The sequence below is a fragment of the Oenanthe melanoleuca genome, chromosome 11, assembly GCF_029582105.1.
Source record: "Oenanthe melanoleuca isolate GR-GAL-2019-014 chromosome 11, OMel1.0, whole genome shotgun sequence".
NCBI classification, from domain to species: domain Eukaryota; kingdom Metazoa; phylum Chordata; class Aves; order Passeriformes; family Muscicapidae; genus Oenanthe; species Oenanthe melanoleuca.
The window spans coordinates 9524223-9535021 of NC_079345.1; the positions used below are offsets into that span (position 1 = coordinate 9524223).

Consider the following 10799-nt stretch of genomic DNA (forward strand, 5'->3'; position numbering starts at 1 on the left):
ACTAGTAGCAAACTCAGAGTTTCAAAAAAAAAAAATCTGGAACAAAACCCCAAAAAATGAATGGTTTTACTGCTGCACATACTGAATCTGATGGGCTAAAACAAACTTAAGACCTTAATGTAATCCATTAAGCTGAAGCGGACAGGCACATGAGGTGGAAATAGCCTGGAAGTGGTACCTACAACCCCTTCAATATCCTGTAACCTTCCCCATATCTAAAAGCACTTTTCCAGCTCCTGTCCCATTCTACACATCTGCATTACTATCCAGTGGGACTAGAGTACCAAACTGAGCCTTCCAGGAAGTTAATCCATGAATTCTAGCATTTTATAGGTCCTGAGAGTATCCTCCCCATAAAACATCTTCTTCCAGCTCAAACCAAACATCAGAAATTCACATCTGAGTAAGTGGGCAATGGTTTGACTAATCCCTTCTTAGCAAAATCATGGCTTTTTGAGAAGGAAGGTTTCACCTAGCATCTGCTCACCAAGGAACAGGATACAAGCCCTGTGTGAATGTGCCTGAAGGAATTGCTCCTGGCCTCATTTGGTATCAGTGGATCCACAGGTGCTTGCAGCAGAAGATTCCTGTGTGTCCATTCCAGCTCCACTCCCAATCAGTGCTACACAAAGCTCCCCTGGCAAGAGGGGAAAGTCAGAGAGCTGTCATTTTAGTGCTTAAAGATGACACATTTTAAGATTTAAGGGGTAGTGATTGAACACTACAATCAGTTCTTTTATTACCCACACCCTGCCAGGAAGGGAAATAATATCTAAAGAACTAGGAAAGTGGCAAGGAACAAAAAGTATTTTAATCTGTTCAGTTTTCTTGAGGTTTTCCCTCAAGCCCTTTAGTACAGCAGACATTACCACTGGTTTAGTAACAGTGGGGGGAGCACACCTTGACAGCAGCAGAGCAGTGTTTTAGGGTATTTTCTCTTCTTTAGATGAAAAGACAGGCTTTTGGATTCAGGCTAAAAAAAAAAGTATTCATCCTGCTAAGTAGATTGAAAGAGAATCCAGATTAAATAAATCATTAAATCATTCCAGAATGTTATCCACCTGTTCTGGCCTGTAATTTATTTTCAGATGAACAGTAGGTAAAAAAAAAAAAAAAAAAAAAAAAAAAAGCAATACAATGGCAAAAATAATTTTCCTCCAACAGATGCTTTGATCCTGAAATGACACCTGGCCTGGGGAGCTGCTCGTGCAGTTTTTGAGATGATTTTAAACTAATTTATCCAGCCCACTGCTCCGTAACCTCAATAGCCACATCAAGCTAAAATTTCTGTGGTAGCCACCTTTGAAAAGGGATCTGCAAGGGGTTTGGTGCTGTAAAGCAGGTAAAATTTGTCCCTTTATTGTGGGATGGGAAACCTGTAGGGGAACAGGACAACAAGCAAACACCAGCCAGCTGGGATGAGGAGTCTAGACCATTTCAGTGCCAGGGCTGTTCTCCTCACGTGCTTGTGCAGCAGTAAAGGAAGGTTTATTCTCTCTTATGTTCCTAAAAGGACTGTGCTCCAAAGGCTGGGAATCAATAATCTGGCTGGTTACTTGTATTGTCCAGACTTTCTCACAACTCAGAGATGGTTCCCTGTCCTCTCTAGGAGAGTGCCAGTGCGTTTGGTGCTGCCCATGTTGGCTGGGGATGGCAGAGAGGTGACCAAGGACCTGAGGAGGACAGCAGCCAGTGCCGGGAGTTTGGGGAAGGTGGTGAAAGATGGTTATAGTCCCGTTCTTCCACACCTCCTCTGGCTCAGATGCACCTGAAGGCAGCTGCAGTCCCAGACCCCAATTTCACGTCTCTCCAGTGTATATTTAAACAGATTTAGCCAGCTCGTTTGGTAGTTTTTGGACGAATTCTCCCAATTGCTGAATACAACAGCGGTGACACAGGAAAGCGCTGTGGGGGGAAGAGGGACAGAGCTCCCTAGCCAGGGGTGTATGGAGGAACTGGGGGCTGCCCGCTGTGGGGGCAGAGGGGCAGAACTCCCTAGCCAGGGGTGTGTGGAGGAACTGGGGGCTGCCCGCTGTGGGGGCAGAGGGGCAGAGCTCCCTAGCCAGGGGTGTATGGAGGAACTGGGGGCTGCCCGCTGTGGGGGCAGAGGGGCAGAGCTCCCTAGCCAGGGGTGTGTGGAGAATTGGGGGCTGCCCGCTGCCTCAGCCCGCAGTCTCGGGGCTTGCTTCGCTCGCCGGCGGATCAGGCTGGCACAGTGCAGCTCGGGGAGCTCAGGCCGGCCCCGAGCCGCCTGTGCGCTCACCTGGGGCCGCAGCAGGGCCGCTGCCCGCGGGGAGCGGGGCGGGCGCGGGGGTCACCGCGGGGGCGCAGGAAGGGCCGGGGTGCCCGGGGAGCCGCGCCGTCTCGGCCGCACAAAGCCGCCTTTTCATCGCGGCCTCCTGCCCCCGCCGGGCCCGTAATTGTCTTTGACAAAACTTCATTAGCGAGCGCGGCGGAGGCGGCGGCGGCCCCGCGGTCGCGCTGGCTTTGAGCGGGCGCACTGGAGTGTGCGCGGCCCCGCCGCTCCCGCCCGGGGCCATTAGCCCGGCGACTTTGTTTTAGAAACTTCCCACCCCAGCGGGGGACGCGTCAACGAGCCCCCGCTAATTGGGGGGCGATGCGGGGCTGCGGCTGCCAGCGCGTCCCCGCGGGCTGCGGAAAGGGGGACACCCGGCCCGGCAGAGCCAAGTGGGTGCCGGGCGGGGGCGGCGGGGTGTGCTGGGGCTCCGGGGGTTTCACCTTGCCCGGCCGGCCCCGGGCGCCCGCACCGGCCCCATCTCCCGAGCTGCGGGCTCCGAGTGCCCGCCTGGCCCCGCTCCGCCGGACAGCCCGAGCTCACTTCCCAGAGAAGTGGCATTAAAAAGCCCATCTCGTAGCAAAGCTCAGACAAAGACGGTTTAAATACGTTTATTATGGTATTGGAGGCGCTGAATCTGTTCGTGCGAGCCCCTTATTTTAGTTTTGTGCCTGGGCGCACACAGTCTCCGCTCCCGGTATTAGTTCTCCATCAATCCCCGCTCTGGTTTTTAATCAAAACAGTATTCGGAATATGATTCCCGGAGATTATATTTTGAGAGATTTGCGATACATATCTTGCCGGAGTGACAGATTGCAGGGGAGTCCTGGGCGGACGGGATAATCTGCATCTCGCTCACTTGACCTTTAACAAAAGGGGAGTGAAAGTAATAAATAAAAAGTCTTAAGACTCCTGCAGGTTACACCCGTGCCTACCTTCAAGGAGAGCCCGAGGCCTGCACCCGGTTAATGAACTCGCCCCGCGGGCTTCGCGGCTCTTTGGCGGCCGGGGAGATCCAGGGCCGGGGGCAGAGCCGGCAGCTCAGGGCAGCCCCTGGCCGCTACGGGGGCCGTGCATGTTTCGTGTCCCGTGAGCAGCTCGGGAGGGCGGTGCAGAGCTGCCTCCCCGGGGAGCCTCTTCCAAAGCCGCCGGGAAACGGGACAGCAGCAAGCCGGGTCGGGTCGCTCCCTGCAGGACGGGACACAGCCGGGAGGGATCCCCGGCCCGGCTCTGCCGTGCGGACACGCGTGGGAAACCTGTACATGTGTTCCCCAGGCAGATAATACCTGTCCTCTCCGGTGGGAAAGGAGGGGCGCAAAAGTCGCCTTGCAAGAACCCTTCGAAAGGGCCTAATACTCTTTATTACAAGCCCTAATCCTTCAAATCCGACTTGAAATAATGTTTATCTTTTCGCAGCTTAATTTCCCCTTCTCTAAGCTTCGGGTCACTGAAACAGACTGCTGCTGCTGTGCCGCCTCTTGTCCGGGGCTGCTCCGGAGTGCGGGGAAGCGCCCTGGCCGAGCATCTGCGGCGGGGCTCCGACGGGCCCAGCCCCGCTCCCAGCCCCGCCGTCACCCGCCGCCCTCGTGTGCACTGACCTCCCCCTCCCTCTCCCCCCGGATCCTCCAAAGCCCGACAAAGTTTGCGTTCTTTCAGCGTGCTCCCGTAGCCGGGACTGCTGTGCTCCCGGGAAGGGCCGCGGCTGTCACCGGGGCCAGCCCCGTCACATTTCCCTGCGCTGACCTGCAGCTCCTCCTTTCCCCTACCAATTGCTTCTCCGGTCGCAAACCCAGAGGGCTCCCAGATAGGCAGCCCCACTCGTCTTGAGTAGCCTTTGGTAAACATATAGAAGCCTACTCGATATTCAAGATTGATTTCCCTGATTTATTAAGGCAGAATTCATTGGACTCTATTGACCACAAATGACTTAATGTAAATGCTGACCTCGGTGAACTTGGAAATAGCAGGTATCGGGTTGATCTATAGATGACCTCTTAATTACCACAGTTATTAATTTAAATTATTGCCACTGCTTCTAGAGACAGGAACAAAGAAACATTCTTTCCTCATCCCTGCTTGGTTTATTAGTCTGAACACAAAGTGTTTGATGACACTTTTAATTAAACAGAAATAATGCAGAGATACGGTTTCCCTTTCTCGTCTGTCCTGTAAAGTGCAGCACTGCTCTTTTGACTGACTGACGGCGGTGACCCACTAACAACGTCCTACTTCGCCGCCCGGTCGCCACCCGCTGCCCGGGGGTGCCCCGGCCGTGCCCCGTTCCTCCCGGGCTGCGCCGGCTCCGGCTGCACAGCTCCGAGCTCACTGACGGCTTCGTGGAGTTCGGCTCATCCGTGTTAATTAGAGACTCTGAAAAATACTTTCAGCCGTATCTATGTACAGAGACGGGAAAGAAACAGTCCGGCGTAACCTGCGCCGCTTCTCCTCCTTCTCCTCCCCGGGATGGCGCGGAGCAACCGCAAATTGGTGCCCTTGGCAGAGCAGAGAGCGCGGGTGTGGGAGGAAAAGGAGAAACAAACCACGACGTGGGGAGAAAAGATTAGGTGGGGGGTTTTCTTCCTTTTTGCAAAGGCGTCAATGGGCAATGCTGAACACACGGCAGGCGAGGGCGGGGAGGCGCCGGTCCTGCGGCCGCTCCGCCCGGCCCCATGTGCGCAGCACGTTGTGCCTTCCCCGGCGAGGGCAGGGCAGGCGAGCCGCGAGGCCGCCGCCGGCCCGGGGAGAGCTTGCTGTGGTTGTGTCAAGCCGAGTGCCTCGTTACAGCCGGAGCCCCGTCGCCAGCGCCCAGGAAGGGGCGGGCGGCCCTGCGGGACGGAGAAGGGCAATAAGCCGGTGCGGAGTGGCCGCGGGTGGCTGCCCCGCCCGGACGGGAGCTCCGGGAGCGGGGCAAAGCGGCGGCCGTGGCGCAGCCCTGTCGGGCCGGGGCCGCTCCGGTGTCGCAGGGCCAGGCGGGCTGTGCTTGGTGCGAGGTGGGGCCCCGGCAGCCGGCCCGTCACCTACCTCACCTCCGCAGCACGGGCCGGAACGCCGTCCGCAGCCTGTCGAGGCAGCTCCCACCCAGCTCGGCGCCTCCCGGGCCGCCCTTGGCGTCCCGCCCGAAGCCTGCACAGACACAAGCGGCCCGCGGTGGGCACGGCCCGCTCCCGCCGCCCTCCCCTGCCCGCTCGCCTGGAGCGGGGAAACCTCGGCGTCTGCACCTGACACCGGGGCACGGCCGAACACCGGGGGTGTCGCTGCGCGGGCGGGCTCACGCCGCGCCCTGCGTCCCGGCCCGGCCCGCGCTCCCGCCCGTCCCCGCGGCCCCGCCGCCGCGGGTACCTTCGCCCGCCGCCGCGAACTGGCACGGCTCCCCCAGGCCGCGGTGCGACGCGCAGATCCGCGGGAGCGGCTGCGGGTTGAACGCGGAGCTCCGGAAGGCCTTGGCGGGCAGGGGGTGCTCCCCCTGGGCGCCGCCGCCCTCGGGGCTGCCCCTGCGCGCCGCGCTGGCCCCGGCCGTGCGCGCCAGCGACCAGATGCGCGGCTTCTCCGCGGGCGCGTAGGGCGGCGGCGGGCCGGCCGAGGAGGCGGGGGCGAAGTCCGCGCCGGGGGCCTTGGCACAAGGAAAGGCGTGGAAGGGGCCGGGCAGGCTGCAGTCGCTCCGCGGAGCCTCGGGCAGCGCCGCGCCCAGGCTGGGGGCTTCCTGCAGGGAGCTGGTCCGGCCCTTCTCCGGCTTCCCCGCCTCCTCCTCCTCCTCTTCCTCCTCCTCCAGGTCGCTGAACCGCAGGTCCTTGTCCTCCTTGTAGCTCTTCTGCTCTGCTTGGACACACACGGGGAAGAAAGGGGCGGCAGGGCATTAGTGCGGCTGCGGGGCAGTTGGGGGGCCCCGAAATCGGCCGTCACCTCGAGCCTATTTGGAGGCGCCCGCCTGCCTCTCCCGCCTACCTCTGCCTTCACCCTCCGCACTGTATTCATCCTCTTCCCTCGGGGCTTCTTCTTTCCTCTCTTCCCCCGCTTTGTTCTTGGGAGACCAGGTCATTTTGTTTTCTTTCTTAAGCCTCCTTCTGGCGTTAGCAAACCAAGTGGACACTTGAGTCAGGGTCATTTTAGTGATGATAGCCAGCATGATTTTCTCTCCTTTGGTGGGGTAGGGGTTTTTGCGGTGCTCGTACAGCCAGGTCTTGAGGGTACTCGTCGTCTCTCGCGTTGCATTTTTGCGTCTGGCCGAACCACCGAAATCCACCGTCCCGTACCTGCTGGGAAATTATTAAGGAGCGGGGGGCCGACGGGAGTCCGGCAAGAGTCGCCCGGCCCGGCCCGGCCCAGCCGCTCCGCAGGCCGGTGCGGTCCCTGCCCATCTGCCTTCCTGCCCCTGCCCCCCTGACATCGCCGCCCAACTTTGGTTTCCGCTGTCTGCTGCTCCCGGGCGCCTCGTTTCTTTTGTACAACCTTTGTCAGGTCGGAGCCCCCCCGTCCCCCTCGTTTGATGTCGGCCGCCGCCTCGCAGGGGGATGCTAATGCTGCCGGGCGCTGATCAAAGGGGTTTTACCTGTCGTACTGGTACTGCCCCAAGGAATGATCGTAGGAGTAGTAGGTAGCGGGCTGCGCGATCCCCGAGTGCAACGTGCCGGCGCCGTCTTTGATTTCATACTGGGGGTTCTGCAAGGCAAGCGGCAGCGTTTGGCGTCGGGCAGGACGGGACCCCCGCCGCGCCCCGCAGCCCCGGGTCCCGCGGCAGCCGCGTCCTTCCCACCCCCGACGGGCCGGCGCCGCTCCCGCTCCCCCGTCCCTCGGCGGTCCCGACCCCGACCCAAACACGCAGTTTGTCCCGCCTGTTGCACCCCCTCCCCTCCGGCGCGCTGCCGGCCGGGCGGGCACTCACCAGCGCGGTGTAGAGCGCGGCGGGCTCGGCGCCGTAGGGCAGGTAGTTGCCGTAGCCCTGGCCGGCGGCGTACGGGGCGCTGTACATGCCCAGCGCCGCATTGAGCTCGGCGCGGCCGGGCGCCAGCAGCCGGCTCTCGTACGGGGCGCAGCACAGCGAGGCGGCGGCCGGCGCCGAGGAGGCATCCGGCCCGGAGCGGGGGGCGGCCTCGCAGCAGGTCGTGCTGGGGCTGGCGGGCACGAAGAACTGCGGAGAGGAGAGAGCGGGACGGCGCCGAGTGACTGTCGAGGCAGCCCCATCGGGGGGAATTTAGGAGCGTGTGCGCGCCTGTGTGTGTGCGGAGGGGGGGGCGGCGGTGAGGAGGGGGATAGGAAACGCGGGCTGAAGCAACTAATTATGGAAACCGGGAAATAAACCGGATGGGAAGCAGGAGCTCTTGGAAAGGGGGCACGATTAATCAAGCAGGCAAAACTTTAAGGAAATAATTGCTCTCGAAAAAGGTATAAGGTCCGTAAGGCTCCATCCTTCCCGCCCCCGCTCGGTCCATCTGCATTGATTTAAAGGCAAAAAGTTGCGATTACAGTTAATTTGACAATAGACACAGCAGTAAATATGTCAGCCAACGCAATCGAAGGCATTTGATTTCAATAACTTCAAGGGGACAGCTAACTTCCCAAGCGAGGGAAGCACATCTTGCAGTGATTACCGTGTATAAATAATTCTACCCAAATAAATCGTGACTCGAAGTACGATATAGCTACGACTTAGTTAATACAGGGTACCTTGGTGTGAGTGGGGGGATGTCCTTCGGAAATCGCATGGGGGAAAAAAAAAAACTCTCGACAGATCCTAATAAAACACAGGCAAAGGACCGACCCGTGGAGGAAGGAGGGAGGAACGGCACAGCCCGGTTCCGCAGAAACGCGAGTGGAAAGCCCGAGCCCGCCGAGCGCGGTTCCCGCTGCCCGCACACCCTCCGCGGTGCCCGGCGCGGCGGGGACTGCGGCCGCTCCGCGGGCTCGGAAAGCGGCCGTAGCTGGGATTTATGTTTTTATTTGTTTGTTGCACTTAAAACTGAACGGTGAAGGGTGGGGAGGAGGGGGAATTACCGGTTTCCTACACGCCTTTGCTGTGCACACTGCGAGTTATTTGTTTAAGCCTAACACAACACAAACGAGACATAAACACACACGCACATTTTTTAAAAAAAGGCTCCAGATGTGCCCTTTTAAAAAAATATTCTAAGTAAGGGAAAGGGAAGAAAAAAAAGGAGGGGGGACAAGACATCTGGACAGCAGCAGCAGAATCTAAACAAAAGTGAGTGCTGCTCACTCGCCTTACCTGTGAAGTGGTGCTGTAGGGGTATCCGAACTGAGAGAAGGACATAGTTGCTCCTTATTTTTGGACCATAGGCAATATTTTCCCCCCAAGATCGATTGTAACTAAACCCTGCTTCAAGATGCACCTTCTCATACACACATTTCCACGTATGGCTTTTTTTTTTTTTTTTTCTCAATTATAGATGATTGCACTTAAGAAAAGCAGCCAGACATCTGAGGCGGGGGGGGGGGGGGGGAGGGCTGGTGCCTGGATTAAAAAAATAGGCTACCCCCCACTTCCCATCGCTCTTAATAAATATGTTTGTATAGAGGGAGTTTAAAAAGCCACCCCACATGTATAGAGAGTTTAAGTGCAAAGGGGCTTTTTCAAAGAGGGGGGGAAAATCACGTAGGGCTTGCAAGATACGGAGCTTGCTTGTATTATTTTCTGCTCTATAGGTCTTTAGCGTTCATCGGTGGGCGAGGAGCGGGGTGACGTCACGGCCCTGCCGGCAGCAGCAGGCAGCGGCGGGCAGGAGCAGGCAGCGCCCCGCGCCCGCTCCCCGCACTTGTTTCGTGTCGGTTTCATGTTGTGCTCTGATGCACGTCAAAGGCGGGACTGGGGGTGCCTTGCGGTTGGTCTCTTTTCCCTTTATTTTGAAACACGATCAAAATTTCTCTTAGGGGAATAAATATCAAGTGGGGACATCGCGGCACCCGCCAGCCCCGGCGTGTCCCGCAGCGGGAGGGCGAGCGCCGGGCGGGAGCCGCGGTGGCAGCGGCGGTGCGGGCGCACCAGGGAAGCAGCTCCCGGCCGGCGCACCCCCCGGCCCTTCTCGCTGACCTCTCGCCCAGGGCCGGGCGCTCTGTCCAGCTCGGCCCCGGCTGTGCACGGGAGCCGCTGAGCCGTGCCCGTCGCGGCGGCCCGGAGCTGCTGTAGCGGGGTCAGACCTCGCCCCGCACAGCGTGCACTGCCTGCCGGGACAGGGCCGGGGCAGAACCCGGGCCGCAGAGCAGCCTGAAGCCCGTTCTCTAAGGAGTGCTTGTTCCCCCTTAGCCCCGGGATGGTCCCTCCGGGAGCGGGGCCCCGGGGCGGTGGCAGGTCAGCGGGCGGTGATGTATGGATGGTTGCCTGCAGCCCGGCCGGCCCGCTACCGCCGCGGCGTAATTGCGTCAATTAACAAATGGAAATGCCCTTGTTTAACCAGCGACTTACATATTGCGAATTTGCCTTTGAGGCGAGATCACCGGGGGGTAAACCGGGATTTCCCTCCCGCCCGAACCTGGAGCTGCCGCGGCTCTCCCGTGCCGGACAGGGCGCGATGCCCTGCCAGTAGCAATTCATAAAGAAAAAGAAACCCAAGTAAAAACACGGCCGAGGGCGGTCCGGCGGCGCTTGTCCCGAGCACGCCGGGGCCGTGTCCCGCGGAGGCGCTGGGCAGCCCTGGCAGCCGTGCCCGTGTCCGTGCCCGCCCCGCCGGAGCCGCTCCGCTCCGCTCCGCCGCCGCTGCGCTCCCCGACGGGTGGCGCTGCCGATCCGCGAGCGATGCGCTCCGGCCCGGCCCGGCCCGGTCCTGGGGCCGCTCCCCTGCGCACCCCGTGCCGGGCAGCCCCTGTCCTGTCCTGTCCTGCCCTGCCCTGTACTGCCCTGCCCTGCCCTGCCCGGCCTGCCGGCAGCAGCAAGCCCGGCCCGGGCGGTGCGCACCGGGGTCCGTACCGGAGCTGCGCTCTCGGGGGCGGCCCCGCGCTCAGCAGGGCACGGAGCGGGCTGCCCGCACCGTCGGGGCCGCTGCCCGCGGGGCCGGAGCCGCGCGAGGGGAACGGAGCCCAAACCGCGTCCGCCCCGCCGGGTGAGCGGAGGGGCCCGCAGCTCCGGGCCGGCTGTCACAGCCCTCCGTGTCGCCCGCAGCCTGGCGAGACAGAGCGCTGTAAGCCCGAGCCGTGTCAGCTGTCGTTAACAGGGGCAATAACTTAACAATTCATTAAAGAACACCTTTGGGTAACATTACTGCTAATTATTTAATTGCAAGAATCCCTATGGGGAAAATCATGGTAATTATAAAGTAATAAAACCACTTGTTCTAAAGCACTTAATTCAGCAAAATTTAGTCTTTTCACCAGAATACTTCGTATGTTATTTGATGGAAGAAACAACAAGAGTAGCTGTGTGCTCATCCTGCCTGCGGCTCAGAGCCCAAAGGAGCTGTTGCTGGCGCTGTGTTTGTGCTGGCAGGTTGCATGCAGGGCTCTTGTCCTCCTTGCCGGAGTGAGAGCACAGCGGCCACCAAAACTGGGGCAGAATTCA

General features: G+C 59.7%; 1 protein-coding gene across 2 annotated transcripts; it reads right to left on the reverse strand.

Moving 5' to 3' along the window:
• Positions 1-4159: 4159 nt before the first annotated feature.
• Positions 4160-9093, reverse strand: IRX6 (iroquois homeobox 6). 2 transcript variants are annotated; one of them, XM_056500508.1, is made up of 8 exons: positions 8517-9093; positions 7176-7421; positions 6843-6952; positions 6466-6546; positions 6239-6357; positions 5636-6109; positions 5323-5419; positions 4160-5121 (listed from the first exon to the last, which is right to left on the reverse strand). In XM_056500508.1, exons 1-8 carry the CDS (start codon positions 8559-8561, stop codon positions 5058-5060), a joined length of 1236 nt encoding a protein of 411 aa, XP_056356483.1. In that variant the 5' UTR covers positions 8562-9093; the 3' UTR covers positions 4160-5057. The 2 variants fall into 2 exon arrangements, with proteins under 2 accessions (XP_056356483.1, XP_056356482.1); XM_056500507.1 differs by having other exon boundaries at positions 6239-6546; positions 8517-9090.
• Positions 9094-10799: the final 1706 nt, after the last annotated feature.

What these genes read in the sequence shown, in the direction of transcription:
- IRX6 (XM_056500507.1), bottom strand. Translation starts at nt 8,561, where the DNA reads ATGTCCTTCTCTCAGTTCGGATACCCCTACAGCACCACTTCACAG. An exon ending in CCGCGCTCTACACCGCGCTG is followed by an intron (nt 6,953 to 7,175) that starts GTGAGTGCCCGC and finishes CTTGCCTTGCAG; the next exon opens with AACCCCCAGTATGAAATCAA. An exon ending in GTTCGCGGCGGCGGGCGAAG is followed by an intron (nt 5,420 to 5,635) that starts GTACCCGCGGCG and finishes GTGTCTGTGCAG; the next exon opens with GCTTCGGGCGGGACGCCAAG.